This window comes from Pygocentrus nattereri, chromosome 7 (genome assembly GCF_015220715.1).
Source record: "Pygocentrus nattereri isolate fPygNat1 chromosome 7, fPygNat1.pri, whole genome shotgun sequence".
Classification (NCBI taxonomy): Eukaryota; Metazoa; Chordata; class Actinopteri; order Characiformes; family Serrasalmidae; genus Pygocentrus; species Pygocentrus nattereri.
The window spans coordinates 42,192,358-42,208,333 of NC_051217.1; the positions used below are offsets into that span (position 1 = coordinate 42,192,358).

The following is a 15,976-nucleotide window of genomic DNA, read 5'->3' on the forward strand; positions in this document are numbered from 1 at the left end:
AATGAAAATTCTGAGGGGTCCCTTGAAAAATCTTATGGAATGATTCTGTCATTGTTTAGCTACTTTACCCGCAGTCAGTGAGCCTTTGTCTTTGGTATTCTTAACTGACTAGAGCTGCTGCTGTGGTCTGCCTCAGGGTGGTGCTCTATCAGACTGATTCACCCAGTTGGTCCTTTACAGGCTAACAACTGTAACTATGCCCAATATACCACTGGAAAACTGGAAAGAGTGAACTGTGACTCATTTCTCAGACCAAAACAAATGTGATGTGTAATATGTGGAAGTCCATTAAACCATAAAAGAGCATTTCCAGATGAAGAATTGTTCAACCAAACATTTTGTTGCCACTGAAGCCAGGAGTAGGGCTGCTGTGCTGAGCAGATGGCCAACGTAGGCCACCCTGAATACCGGAGGGGATTTCACACACTGGATTGGGTAGAAGTTTCCATTACTTGTTAGTGCTAGTGCAAAACTGAAGAAGCAAACTTCAGTCTTGGCTGCTTTCCAACATTTGGGGTAAGATGAAAAAGTGAGCAAATGAGATATTTCACCAAACTGTTCCTTTCATAACTGTGCTGTATGTCTCTTTCAATAAGTTTGCCCCTCGGGGTCCGGACCTCCCTTCATGTTTCCTGTAGCTGCTGACTTGTTGAAATATTACCCCATACACAGCGGAGCCCTGGAGCTCCAAGGCTTTTTAATAAACACTGTAGGTTTACATACAGAGAAACACATGAGACTGTACCTCAAGGCAGATGAGTGATAGAAACAAAATGGGATGACCGTTCACACCTGCCAGGGTTTCGACACTCGGTTCAGTGCTAATAATCAGGTGAGTACTGACCCTTTTACTATCATGAGCAATTGTTTATTTGCTTTCTTCAGCTTTTGTTTATCAGGTCAAAACCACACGAGCCACTTTATAGACATTTTTCCAGTCAAAGAGGCCACTGGTACATTGAATATATTACTTGAGAGTGAATGGGCAAATGTAAACGCAGTGTTATAACAAGAACTCTCTGGAACTCTTGCCTGTTACCTGTCAAATCAGAAAATGATAGTCCTAGTCGATTAGCCAAGACATGTTTGGTGTATCAAATTTACAAAGTAAAGAAACGTATAGGCAAAATTTAGGCTTCAACCCAGATAGCAAGAGGATACCAGGCCACTGTTGGCCCACTGATGGTGGCCCACTGGCTTTTTGCTCAGCTTTTACTGGGTGGCCTACTGGTGGTTTAGCAGAGTGTTCGAAATGTCATCGCTCATTGTCCACTCACAGTCCATTTTACCTGTTTGTCCTTTATTTCTTTTTTTCGTTACCCTTTGGAATTTTAGTTTAGTAAATAATTTTAACAGCAGTATCATGAATAAAGCCAGTTATACAGTTTTAGTCAGCAACGGCATTTTCAGGAAAATCATCGCCATCATTTTTTTCTCTGAATTGAGTGTTACTGAGCTCTGCTAAAGCCTGAGTAGACTGATAAATCAATGTGATCGGTTATTAATCTCAGTGTTACTGAGCTCTGCTAAAGCCTGAGTAGACTGATAAATCAATGTGATCGGTTATTAATCTCAGTGTTACTGAGCTCTGCTAAAGCCTGAGTAGACTGATAAATCAATGTGATCGGTTATTAATCTCAGTGTTACTGAGCTCTGCTAAAGCCTGAGTAGACTGATAAATCAATGTGATCGGTTATTAATCTCAGTGTTACTGAGCTCTGCTAAAGCCTGAGTAGACTGATAAATCAATGTGATCAGTTATTAATCTCAGCGTTACTGAGCTCTGCTAAAGCCTGAGTAGACTGATAAATCAATGTGATCAGTTATTAATCTCAGTGTTACTGAGCTCTGCTAAACCCTGAGTAGACTGATAAATCAATGTGATCAGTTATTAATCTCAGTGTTACTGAGTTCTGCTAAAGCCTGAGTAGACTGATAAATCAATGTGATCAGTTATTAATCTCAGTGTTACTGAGCTCTGCTAAAGCCTGAGTAGACTGATAAATCATTGTGATCAGTTATTAATCTCAGTGTTACTGAGCTCTGCTAAACCCTGAGTAGACTGATAAATCAATGTGATCAGTTATTAATCTCAGTGTTACTGAGCTCTGCTAAAGCCTGAGTAGACTGATAAATCAATGTGATGATCAGTTAATAATCTCAGTGTTACTGAGCTCTGCTAAAGCCTGAGTAGACTGATAAATCAATGTGGTGATCAGTTATTAATCTCAGTGTTACTGAGCTCTGCTAAAGCCTGAGTAGACTGATAAATCAATGTGATCAGTTATTAATCTCAGTGTTACTGAGCTCTGCTAAAGCCTGAGTAGACTGATAAATCAATGTGATCGGTTATTAATCTCAGTGTTACTGAGCTCTGCTAAAGCCTGAGTAGACTGATAAATCAATGTGGTGATCAGTTATTAATCTCAGTGTTACTGAGCTCTGCTAAAGCCTGAGTAGACTGATAAATCAATGTGATTGGTTATTAATCTCAGCGTTACTGAGCTCTGCTAAAGCCTGAGTAGACTGATAAATCAATGTGATCAGTTATTAATCTCAGTGTTACTGAGCTCTGCTAAAGCCTGAGTAGACTGATATATCTACTCAATAAATGTGATCAGTGTCCTGCTCGTTGTGCTGTCAAGCTTATAGCAATAGAAGAACCCTTCTTGACTATGTTTATAAATACCAGTACATCTTACAGTGTCATAAACCACATGAACAAGTCTATTAGAGTTAACTTGACAAGATTTGACTCAAGTGTGTGATGATTTACGCACGCAGTTAGCACAATGCTAAGTCATGGGGTATTAGCTTTCATTACTTGGCTACATTAGCCATGCAGCTGAAGTACAAAGCTAAAGCAGCAAACTTCAGACCCCAAACATGTCTTGGGAAGGGAAAAATACTGCGTATAAGCTGCCAAACTATTCTTTTCATGTCACTGAGCTTCCTAGTGTACGATAGAGTGACTTTACGCCAAGCTTCCATTGCTAACCTAAGAGCTGAGCCGCATTCAGCGTCAGCTGGAGCTTTCAGAAATGTGACAGCAGTGTAATTCCTTCTCCGTCTGGTTTCCTCGTTGCGACTGGCCACACGTTTGGCCTTGCTGGAGCTGATACGTCTCCCAGATGCAGGCACAAGTATTTCTCTCTTTTACTGTATGACTCCATCTCCAAACCCTCGGCATGTGCACTCATTCACCAGTGATTTGGATGGACACAGATCTCAGTCGAACTGGGCGATATGGCAAAAATACAATACCATGATATTTCAAGACAGTTTCACGACACATAATATAGACACTATGCTGCACTAAATCCAATTGATTAGGTCTAATTATGCTCACTGCATGGAAACATGCAATTGGGAAGTGTTTTTAAGTATTGAGTAAATCTGCAATATAATCAGAAAAGCATGATGTGACATAATTTATTATGCAAATGATAAATATTGTCATATTGCCCAGCCCTAGATCCAAAACCTTGTATGCCAACATCAGCATAAAAGGCTGGCTTGGATATTGGCGGGAGAAATGAATGAATCTGCTCTGACTAAAGCCACTGGACGTGGAAACATTTTGTGGAGGGATGAATAACGCTTGTATCTGTCAGTCTGATGGACGAGTCGAACGTTACCTGCCTTAATGCACTGTTGGAAGCACGTAGTATCGATACTGCAGGAACGAGTACTGTACTCTTTCAAAATGTTCAGTATCAATATGTAGCAATATATCAGCTTTTTTTTGGACAACACTAATCCAGTGTGACTGCAGCTTTTGTGAAATTGGCAGGACAGAAAATCGTCTCTGAAGCAGTGGAGGCCTGTTGTGGTCTGTAGTTCTTCATATAGGATTAGCACGCTGTTCTGAATACTGCTCTCTGGGGTAGGAGGTGTGGATATGACTCTATGCTCTGTGAAGGCTTTCTCTGCTCACAGGACCTGGCCTTCTGTGTGTGTGTGTGTGTGTGTGTGTGTGTGTGTGTGTGTGTGTGTGTGTGTGTGTGCGCGTGTGTGTGTGATGATGGCTGTCAGAGCGACAGTAATGGATCAGTAAGAGTGTGTTTTATGAGCTCTGAATGGCCGTTAAGGAGGAGGCTGACTTTTTGATGGTGATGTGGCACCTGTTGCCTTGGGGTGAGAGGGCGCGCCAATTACTGCCTGCTGCTGAGAATAACATGCACACAGGGAGGGGTGGAGTAGACGTAGGAGTGTTGAGGAGCCTATAGCCCCCCCCTTAAGGAGAAGGTAGTATTATTATTTTATGCTGTTTATATGGCTCATTCTACCGAATTAGTACAGCCTACAGTCTCAACGTAAACAAACAATAAAAAGCATTCAGACCTTTAATATTTACAAGGATTATTTTACGATATATTTATAACTGAGGCATTACTTGAGATAATAGTAAGCTAAACATACACAAAACCATTCTTTATTGGGTCTGTCCCAAACCGTAACCCCTACATTTCATCCTGTGAACATATTACTTTCTTTTTTTGCCACGTTTTGTTTTTAAGATCTTTTAGATTTCTTTTAAAGTGAAGTTGAAATGTTTAGAATTATCAGGAGTGTAGTTTTTAAATAAAATTAAAAAAAATGGCTGCCCCATGTTTTTATGTCACTACCGAAACACAGTTTTAGCATGTGGGCGGGGCCTTATTTTAGCCACACCCCTACAATTTAGAGCAGGAGGGGAGACTATATCCCTGTGGCCGCATGGTGAGAAGTTAGATCCCATTGTTTTGAGGTAAATGTGTCCAAAGTCTGAAAATCAGTGTGGAACTTTAAGAACTGTCACTACTGAAACGCATTTTCCACAGTTACGTGCCGTAGAGTGGAAAACTGTATTTACATTGAAATAGTTGAATAAGCAGAGGTACAAAGAAGCTCAAACACTGCTGTCTCCTCCTGCAAACACAAAGTCTGCATTTAAAAAAGAGGACGCCAAAATGGCCTGTTTCCCAAACATTCTTGTTAATATTTACACCCCCAAAATTTACATACAGCGACAAAGCAGCACCGGCAGAAAGTGGCGGAATATCTCCTGTTCCAGGCTGTGAAGGTGATTTATACCTTATCCAAGGAGCTTACAACTTTCTTTCTGAAGGCCCAACCAAGGTCAGTTCGCCAGCTTCTTAATCAAATGTTCCATTCCACCTTAAATGTTTGTACAGCACCAGAATGTGACTGTGGCACCATTTATTTGACTTCAGCTTCCACATCTTTAACGCTATCCTGGAAGAATTCCATGCAAAGTTGTTCGTTTGCTCTGCTCGTTTCAGTCTAGCAGTTTCTCAAACCTTAGACAATATCAAGCAGCTTCGCTCAGCATTTGACTCGGAGGGCGGTTCCACCTTTATTAGCATCACAGCCCCAACAGCAGCCTGTAATTGGCAGCCATGCTGTGTGATTTTAACACTTTTTGTCAGGTGAAGCCAGATCATCTGAAAGTTTCATAGTGAGACAGCAGCTTTAATTTACTTTGTGGTGTTGTTGAGATCAAAAGTAGCTAGCGCAGGTAACGTTAGCTCCAAGTAACTAGCTCAGCTAGCTAAACCGAGACCCAGCTTGTTTACATGGAGGTTCATTTCATTTCTTTTCTGTGTGTGTGTGTATATATATAAAATATATATATATATATATATATATATATATATATATATATATATATATATATATATAATGTGTGTGTGTGTGTGTGTGTGTGTGTGTGTACACTCACCAGCCACTTTATTAGGTACACTACCTTGCTAGTAAAAGGCTGGACCCCCTTTTGCCTTCAGAACTGCCTTAATTCTTCGTGGCAGACTTTCAACAAGGTGTTGGAAACGTTCCTCAGAGATTCTGGTTGGTTATTTGAGTTCCTGCTGCCTTTCTATCATCTGGAACCAGTCTGCCCATTCTCCTCTGACCTCTCACATCAACAAGGCATTTTCGTCCACACAACTGACCGCTCACTGGATGTTTCCTCTTTTTCGGACCGTTCTCTGTGAACCCTAGAGATGGTTGTGTGTGAAAATCCCAGTAGATCAGCAGTTTCTGAAATACTCAGACCAGCCCGTCTGGCACCAACAACCACGCCACGTTCAAAGCCCCTTAAATCCCCTTTCTTCCCCGTTCTGATGCTCGGTCTGCACTTCAACAAGTTGTCTTGACCACCTCTACACGCCTAAATGTGTTGATTTGTGGCCGTGTGATTGGCTGATTAGCTATTTGTGTTAACAAGCAACTGAACAGGTGTACCTAATAAAATATTTTTTTATTTTCTTTCTTTATTTTTTAACCCAATTTTCTCCCCAATTTAGTCGTCTCTACTTAGGGCTCCCCCAATCACATGATGCTACCAATGCTAGGAAGGTGAAGGCAGCACAGGCTTCCTCTGAAACCTGTGAAACCAGCCACCGCTTCTTTACGAACTGCTGCTCATGTGACGTCACTGGACAGCTGAACGCGCTCGGAGGAAAACGCTGACCGTCAGATCTGCTACATCAGCTATCAGACACCTGCGCTGACTAGCATCGCGTTGAGTGATGGGGGGAGAAGGGGGGCCATCCTACCCACCCAGAGAGAGCGAGGCCAATTGTGCTCTCTTGGACTCCCGGCTACGGACGACTGCAGCATCACCAGGGATCAAACTCGCGATCTCCTGATGACACGGCCTTTATCACCCTGACCAAAGTCAGAAAACTTCTATGTAGACGTCAGAGAACAACTTAACATACTGAATAAATGCTGTGGTTGGTTAGTGTAGTGGGTAACACCTCTGCCTTCTACGCTGTAGACTGGGGTTCAATCCCCCACCGGGTCAGCACCCTACACTATACCAATAAGAGTCCTTGGGCAAGACTCCTAACACCACCTTGGCCTACCTGTGTAAAGTGATCAAATTGTAAGTCGCTCTGGATAAGAGCGTCTGCCAAAATGCCGTAAATGTAAAAATGCACTCTGTGGGCCTTCAGTACACTCGTTCATGTTTTAGTGAAGAATATGATGATTTTATGTGTGTTCAGCTGTTCAAAGCTGTGTTTGCTAGTCATGTATTGGCTAGCATAAGTGAGCTAAAATTGTCACTATGGAAACGGTCAACACTGAAACTTTACCGGACGTTATGATTGTTTTGGTAGTGACAAAAGTGAACGTACAATCATTTGTTTTGATAAAATAAACAGAATTAAAGTATAAGGATGGCCATAGAGAAGGATTTTAGTCTAAAGTCCAAGTCAGTCAGAAGTCCGAAATGTGTTTTCAAATCCAGACATTATATGACTTATGATTATAATATACATCCATACCTAAGGGAAAACACTGAATCCAAATTTTGAAAAGCTGCTTTAGTGTGTGATTAACCCACGTTATGCTGTGTGTCTACACAGTGCTGCAATAGGAAAACCATACGATGGGTCAAGGCGTTTTGGCTGCGTGCGGCCTTTTCCGTGCCTGTGTGAGGATTACTCACTGCGGTAAAGCACGTGTGTGGAGTGATCAGTGTGTGGATGAGACTCTGACAGTCCCTCCTCTCCTCCCTCTGACAGCAGCCCCTGCTCCCTGATTGTGTGGTTGCAGGCCGGACTCGAAGTGGATTATGCATGTAGACTCTTATATGTGCGTCTAGGAATCTCGCCGCGGTTCTGGAATTTGATTGCTGATTGGTTGTGACTGGAATAGCATGACATGTATATAACTCTGGGTTACACATGGCAATCAGCACCGTCCATAGCAAATCAAATTTAACAGTCATTTTTGGACGAAATCATGGAATTTTCCTTGCTTTTTGAGGCGAGTTTGATGTAAACTATGTAAACATTCATGCCCCGTTCCATGCAGTACATATATGGAAAAATAAGCCAACTCGTTTGAATCGGTCACGGTTGTGATGCCACTGCCATGAACACATTTTTGATATGACTGCCCAATTCAGCCTACAGAGGTTGAGCCCGGCCCATTCCTGTTGAAGTGATGTGGAGTGTTGTTCCTGTAGACACTCTGTAAGATTAAGATTAAGATTAAGATTAAGTGATACTTTTTTGATCCCACAACTGGGGAAATTCCACCTCCGCATTTAACCCATCCGTGCAGTGAAACACCACATACACACTAGTGAACACACACACTAGGGGGCAGTGAGCACACTTGACCGGAGCGGTGGGCAGCCCTATCCACGGCGCCCGGGGAGCAGTTGGGGGTTAGGTGTCTTGCTCAAGAACACCTCAGTCATGGCCTGTCGGCCCTGGGGATCGAATCGGCAACCTTCCGGTCACAGGGCCGGTTCCCTAACCTCCAGCCACGACTGCCCATTGCCCACGACTCCATTGACTTTCTTTGCAAATTGCGGAATAAAAATACGTCAAAAAGTGGTGCCGAGTAGGGCTGGGCAACAAAACGATAACGATAATTATCGTTATATAATTATTATATAACTTTTCCTCGATAGAGCGATGAGAAATGTTTGATAAATGTTCGATATAATACATTCTCACACTTCCACGTTCTAGCGAAAAAAGGCGTTTTCAAGGAAAATGACATTACACTGCTGTTGCCAGGAGAGGGCGCACTTCCGAGTTTTTCAACACGATTAGAGAGGGAAGGGGCGATGAGTAAAAAATGGGTCGGAAAATATACTTTAGCAACGTCTGAAACATGGAATTATACATTCCGTGTTTGAGTGGAGTGACTGGCGATCTGTTCTCCTGTGACCAAGTGTGAGTGACGGGATAAGTGGCGTAATTGTATTGTCCTACTGCGAACTCCCCTCTTTCTGTACATCCTAACAAGCATTAGATCACGTCTGCTCCTCCCAACTACAGCATTGTTACAGAGCTCAGTCATATTGTTGTATTAGTGCATTCCTGAGCAACAGAGGTGAAAGAAAGAAGTGGGTTCATGCAAATTCCAGCCCTGATTTAAACAAAGGTAAACTGAGGAAGCTGTGAGGTACTGGAAAGCGGGACAATGCTCTCTTTCCAGGCTAGCTGTTTTTAGCAGCTGGCTAACTTGAAGCAGCGCTCTGTCACTCGCACAACATTTACGGGAAAACAGAAAAAAATGTGTAATATTATAAACATACAGTCTATCAGTCATATACCAGCATTAAAGATACCAACTTTTTTGAATCGTTTTTATTTCTCCCAATGTAGTCAAATCTGATTCCACCCACTAGTTAGGACTCCCCCAGTCACAAGATACCACCGGCACTAGGATGGTGAAGGCCAGCACAGGCTTCCAGCGAGAGCTGTGAAGCATCACGGCATCTTTTCAAACTTCAACATCATCATCACAGGAAAGTGGCAACCGCCAGTTCTGTTACCTCAGCTAACAGACGCACTGAGTTGATGGAGGGGGCCATCCCTCCCACCCAGAGAGTGAGGCCTATTATGCTGTCTTGGACTCCCAGCCACGGGTGACTGTAGCATCACCAGGGATCAAACTCTTGAACTCCTGCTAACAGGGTAACAAACACAGTGACGGAAGCAGCCTGTTTAATTCCGGAGATACAGACAGGTTGGGAAAGGACTAAAAGCACCAGAGAGAAGAGTCCAGGGCTTCGTGCTAGCAGAGCCGCTGTTTGTCTCTGCAGCTCAGCTGAATGGTGTTAGTAAGTCTGTGAGCTCCTCAGTGCTGAGTTAGGCCTGCAAGCGCTTCCTCCTCCTTCCTCTCGTCCTGTTTCTCTTCCCTCTGTCCCCTCACAGACTGTTCTCTCCTCTTCCTCAGCCCTTCTGTCCTTTTACTGAAGGACACACAGCTCACACTTCCTCTCTGATTTGCTGATTTCCTCTGGAAAGCAGATTTGCCACCTGCTCTGCTCTCGTCCTTCCCTTCCCTCTCTCTCCCTCAGTTTCACCCTCTCTCCCTCCTTTCCTCTCTGTCCGTCTATCTCCTCTCACTCTCCCTGTCTCTTTCCCCTCTTTTCTCTGTCCTACTCACTCTTTCTCTCTCCTTTCTCTCCCTCTCCTTGTCTGACTCTCTGTTTCTCTCTCATCTCTCTCTCTTCTTGCTCTCCCTGTCTCCCTCTTCCTCTCCTCTCTTTTTCTGCCTCGCTCACTATTTCTCTCTCCAATCTCTCTCTCCTCTGTCTCTCTCTCTCTCCTCTCTCTTCTCTGTCTCTCTCTCTCTCCCGTTTGTTTCTCTCCCTCTCCCTCTCTCTCTCTCTCTCTCCCTTTCTCTCTCCCTCTCTCTCTCCCTCTCTCTCTCACACACACTCATCTCCCTCTCCCCTCCCCTCATTCCTCCAGCTGTACCTCCTCTCTCCATTCCCCCTCTCGTGCTCTCTCAGTGTTTTTGGCAGTGGTAGAGACGCTGGCTGAGGGACGGGGCGGCTCCTGGGCTTGTCTGAATGTGTGCTGCACTAAGTGGAGGAGCGAGTGAGTGAGTGACTGAGTGATCGACACTCAGAGAAAGCTGAGGAGGACGCTGGAACAGTCTGGATAGCTGGTTATCTGCTGTTTCTTTTGCTGGTCTTCTGCGATGCTGTCGGCTCTGGACCTTCTGCTGCTGCTCTGCCTCCACACACGGATACTGGTCAAGCCCTGGCCACAGGTGAGCTCCCAGAGCGAGCTGAAGTCTGGTCCTGGACTGAATTACACTGTAAGTGAGAGGTCTAGTCCAGAACTAAGTTGAATTCATCTGGAAAACAAAACTGTGGCCGTGTGAACATTCTAGGATGGTGGTGAACTTGTGGTTAGTTTATGGACCGCAGATCAACAGCCCACTTTCATGGGTATCCCATACAAGAATATAATATATTTCAATATTTTCTATTTATTAAAGACATATTTGATTTTTGTAGGGGGTAAAAAAATAGAATCTAGCCTAAGAACTAAGAACTAGTACTAGACTAGAATACTTGGAGTCTTGTTTGCAAATCTACTCTAGAACTGAATGTCACAGAAACATAACTGTGGTGGTCTGGGAAAATCTGGGATGGTGGAGATCTTATCAAGTACAGGTCTCCTGCAGCTAGAGAGTAAGACCTAGTCTAAGGATTACACTGCCAGTGAGGGGCCTTGTTTGTAGGGTTTAAAATGTCTGGGAAACTTGTCTGGTGGTTTTGGATGGTTTTACCTCCAGTTGTTTGGTTTGAGTGGTAAATCTCATGTGTTTGAGTTGAGGGGACTTTACTGGAGACTTATGTTTGAAATGTACAGTTGTGAACCATGGCTATTAGAGCTAGGCCTTCAGTTCGCCCATAATTGTCAAAACTCTCTATGGAAGTTTTTCTAACGCCTCTATGGGATTTCCGGTAGTATGTCAGTACAAAGCTAACAGCCGTTCACATGAACATTTTCGGCTGTTATATATTAAACAAAGAGATTTTAAGCTTGCAACGACATTTTACATGTTTAATTTGAGCTCTTATCAGACATTAACATATATTTGAGCTTGTAGCCGTTTTACAGTGTCTGTTTTACATTCCTAACAAGGAACTGAATCTGGGTTAGACTACAGCTGGGATTCACGGCCATTGACATGTCCAGAAATTCCATAATGGCTAAAGTGATGTTTTTTCTTATGAAATCTAAACATAATTGGTTGATTTCTCTGTCAGTTCCTAGTTATGTTGGTGGTTAATCTGACTTGTCCTCAATCCTAACCAATGGGTGAGCTAGCTTGGCTGTATCTGCATAGATACCACAGAGCAAAACATTCTGAGTGGATAATCGTTTGTTAGGTGTTTCCAACCAAATCTTAACGGAGAGTTAAGCGTATTACTTATTTCCCTGCAGTAACAGCCTCCACTCTTCTGAGAAGGCTTTACACTAGATGTTGGAACATAGCTGTGAGGATTTGATGGCAGCCACAAGAGAATTAGTGAAGTCAGGTACTGGTGTTGGATGATCAGTTCTGGTTCACAAACTCATCCCAGAGGTATTAGATGGAGCTCCATTGCTGCTCCACAGCCCTTTGCTGGTGGGCTTTGGTGAACATGGCCATTGTGCTCCCCAGGACCCCCCTATTCTACTGGTCAGTGTGTTCCTATGGAGATTACACAAGCTGAATGTTCTTGTATTATTAGACCTACTTTTCCTTAGGATGGTCCAATACCCCCCCCCCCCTTCCCAGCCCCGTGGATGTGATGTCACTCAGCTTGCTGTTTCCTGTTAACAGATGGGTCCTGAAACAGTTTGACCCCTCAGTGTCATTAAGCTGTCACTGCTGGCCTTCCCTGCCAACACGGCATGGCCACCCAAACGGCAGCAGCCCATAGATTTTCTTCAACTTTGCTTTGACAGCAGCACAGTCTGTATGTATAGTATATAAAGTCAATGGATGCAGCCTTTTTCATTTTGGGTCATTTCTATTTTATATATACATATAATTTTTTTATTTTGAGAGCCAATATGGAATCATATCTACCCTGTTTACTTAGTTATCTTTGGGACAGCGAAGCAGGGTATTTCACAAAGCAGTATTTCTCAGTAAGCTGGAAAATATAAGCCAAAAGTGAGGATTGCCTAATAATAGTGTCTCTCACCTCTTCTCCAAATGGGCTCCCTTGACTTTTAAAGTGGCCAAAAGTAATTATTGGCCCAGCATACAAAATTTCCCCCTTTTCCGTGAGGGTGTTCAATTACCCAAGACATGTTTGGTGTCCAAAGCTTGATTTTTTATTTTTGCACTGGAGCTATGAGGCTGTTAGCTAATAGGAGTGGGCAATATGATGGTATTTATTGTTATCATGACAATTTTCCCGTTATGCTTTTCTTTGCACATTCTGGTTATCATCACCACTTAAAGAACTGCATATTTCGTCGCAAAGATTCCTACTAAACCTTAATAAAATTCATTGTATTCATAGTTTTTGGCATAACTAGTGCTTTTGTCTATTCCAACCTAAAAAAACCTCAGAAAACTAATTATTGCGGTGCTCATTGTGTATTGTGAAAATGTTTTGAAGTGCCGCAGTGTTACATTTTTCCATATTGCCTGGCTCTAGTAGTAATCGCATTATAAATACTCATAGCCATGCTTTTGTATGGCTTTTAACTTGCTTTAAACTGCATCAGATTTTAAACAGCCTCATATAGACTTGCTCATATGGCACCATATGGCACTGTTATCTCCACAATTGGCCCAAACATGGCCAAAATCTGAATATGAATATGGATTGTGGCTAAAAAATGACTGATTTTAACTCTGCTTACACCTTTTCTTCCACTTTTAGACAACATTACGTCGTACAGTGTGAAATAAAACATAGCAAGTGTATTTTTTATTATAATTTGTGGTCCAACTGTCACTTTAAGCTGTCCCTAACATTGGCAAGTTTAGCTTAAGTTATCTGCCTGAGAAATCCTGCTTTGTAAAAATATCCTCATCTCCTTCATTCTGAGCAACATGGCACATTAGGAATGACCTTTTTGGGCTTAAACAAACTCGCTGTGTGGTTTCTGTCCGAGCTTTGGGGAACCCGACTCCAGTAATAGCTGTAGGATCAACAGCACGCTGGCTATTTTAGCTGGGTTTTACTAGCTGTGTGCTTTTACGGTGTGGTGGTAGCCTTGGCCCTGCGCCTCAGAGTGCGCCCTGCGGAGCTCACGAGGGCTCGTTACCACGGCCGGAGCGCTAACAAACTGATCCGTCCTTCCAGAGAGAGGAGGCTTCCTCGCTGCTGACGTCAGGCCCCAGAAGCCTAATGAAATGCATTGGAAATGGAGTCCACCTCCAGGTGTTAAATCATCCCCCCACAGCCGTGGACGGCTGCTTAAGCTGGACGCAGAAATGCACGTCATGCCCAGCTCAGTGGGAAACGTCATGTATTCGGAGGGAAGGGCAGATTTACCACTTTCCAGTAGTTCCTAATGGCTTATGTTTCTATTGGCGGCGATGTGCTCGGCCCACTGTTTTGGTTCTATTCCCAGCGAGTTCCATTTCTTAAGTTACAGTGGAGAAATGCGAGGGGAAAGTTTTCTTGTTGGCTGATGGACAGAGGCTCTGGGAGGAAGCAGTTACAGTTAACTTGTGCTACATTGTGTTAAATATGGAATACCTGTGGAGAGCAATGATTAGAACCATAGAAGAACCACTGTTGGTTCTTTAAAGATCTTTTAAAGAACTGTAAACACTGACAGAGACGTCATAGTATGACAAACCTTCTTCTTACAAACCCCCATTTTTGTTTCCAGTCAAGACAGCCACAAATAATTCATTTTCAGTAGATATTTCTTTAGAGATTAGATGTAAGATCATCCACTTGCACAGGGAAGTAGATGTTCCCAACAATGGAGTTCCAAATATGATTAAAAGATGTAGAAAAATTGCAGTCTTATCCACCACACAAGAGCTGGTGGGTCACCAAAACGGACCCTGTCGGATAAACAGTGCTTAAAGCTTTGATCTCTGAGAGAGAGGAGAACATCAAGCTGCTTCAGATCTGAAAACATCCACAGGTGTTTCTGTCCATCCTTCCACTGTGAGAAGACCACTCAGCGCTGTGGGTCTGAAAGGACGTGTAGCTGATCAAGAAGAACCTCACTGAGAAAAGGAGACGGACACATCAAATAAAGAAGCTGAACGATGGACTGGCCACCCCAGAGTCCAGACCTCAGCATCACTGAATGGGTTTGATTGCTTCAGAAAATCATCAACCAGCTTCTGAGACTGAGCTTTGAAGATGGGGAGGTGTTTAGTTATTTTGGCTTCTGTGTAATTTCCTCTTAATATTTGTTTTCTGCTTGTTTTTACGGTGCTGAGAAACGAATGACTTACTGTGAGTCCGAACCGAGAACCATTTAGGAACCTTTGAGTTAGTGTAGAATGGAATTGAGGTTCGTTTAATCACAGCCATTGCTTCACCTGTCTTTCCCCTTTTCTGTATTTTAATATTTTATACTAATGTTAAAACTTTATTCTCTGTTGCTCTTTTTTTATTGGTTGCTATCCAGTGTTGACCGGAGGAGGTGCTCCCATTCAGAGTCTTGGTTCCTCCTAATGTTTCTTCCTCTTGCTCTCAGGGAGTTTTTCCTTGCCACTGTTGCCACCGGCAACGTTTGTTGGCGCTTGGACCCGGATTTTTCTGTAAAGCTGCTTTTGCGACGACGCCTGTTGTAAAAAGCGCTATGTACACACACTTCGACTTGACTTACTGATCCTTGAGTTCCGAGTGGATAGTATACCTGTCTTTTGATATACAGTATTGATAATAACTAACGAAGAAACATTATGAAGGTACCTTTTCCGTCTGAGAGAAAAGTGCTTGCTTTTTTTCCCTGTTGGGTTTCCTATCTCAGAATACTGCATGGCTCCACTCCTGGACAGATCATGGCAAGTTACAGCAAGTCTGGATATTCAGATAAAATTAAATGAAGCTTTAACCTACTGTATACACAATGGTTGAGGCTACAGTGGTAGCTTCAATGGATGCAGTGGGTGCCGTGAACCCATGACCAACTACAGGGATGCGGGAAGGTGTTTTAGGTTGGGGAGCTGAAATTTTCAGCAGAATATACATGATGTGAACAACGATGTCAAACTAAAAGCATTTGCCTTTTGTCCATTTGAATTTTTTGATACATTACTACAAACAGGATGTGTCGTACTGCACTGTAATGCGACGGGAGACGGGTCATTCTACAGAAACACCCATATCTGTCCATCGCGTCATTGGTGTTACTGACCGTCAACGGTGTTACGCGTAATAAAGGTGACACCAGAGACATTTTTAATGAAAAATGCGTTTTACAGAACGGCTGCTACAGAACATCAAACCACATGTTGTCAATCAGGGAACGTCCACTGAAATATGTACTTTAATCCGTTTGTGTTTCTATTTTTTCACATATTACCTCAGAATAAAGCCGGTCACACCGGTGACGTCAGCTAAAAGCTTCGTATGAAATCATGAGCTGAATGAGAAAATCTCTGAGAGCTGAAAGACACAGTGGACTCACCATGTGCTTTTCTTCATAGACCCTCATAAAACAGGTAAAAGGTAAAGTAAAGTGATGTCATCAGTGTGACTTTCATTTCTAAATAAGAG

The 15,976-nt window shown here is 43.0% G+C and overlaps 1 protein-coding gene across 7 annotated transcripts in view; it reads left to right on the forward strand.

The window, feature by feature from the left end:
* Positions 1 to 15,976, forward strand: part of LOC108439016 (thrombospondin type-1 domain-containing protein 4) — a 97,881-nt gene that overhangs the window by 40,059 nt on the left and 41,846 nt on the right. Inside the window, exon 1 of one of the 7 annotated variants that reach the window (XM_037539697.1) lies at positions 10,297 to 10,584. The exons of 5 other annotated variants lie outside the window; for them this stretch is intronic. In XM_037539697.1, coding sequence (XP_037395594.1) covers positions 10,465 to 10,584 — 120 coding nt within the window. In that variant the 5' untranslated portion in view covers positions 10,297 to 10,464. Of the gene's footprint in view, positions 1 to 10,296; positions 10,585 to 15,976 lie in introns of those variants that run through there. One more of the 7 variants, XM_017717180.2, reaches the window with a different exon arrangement.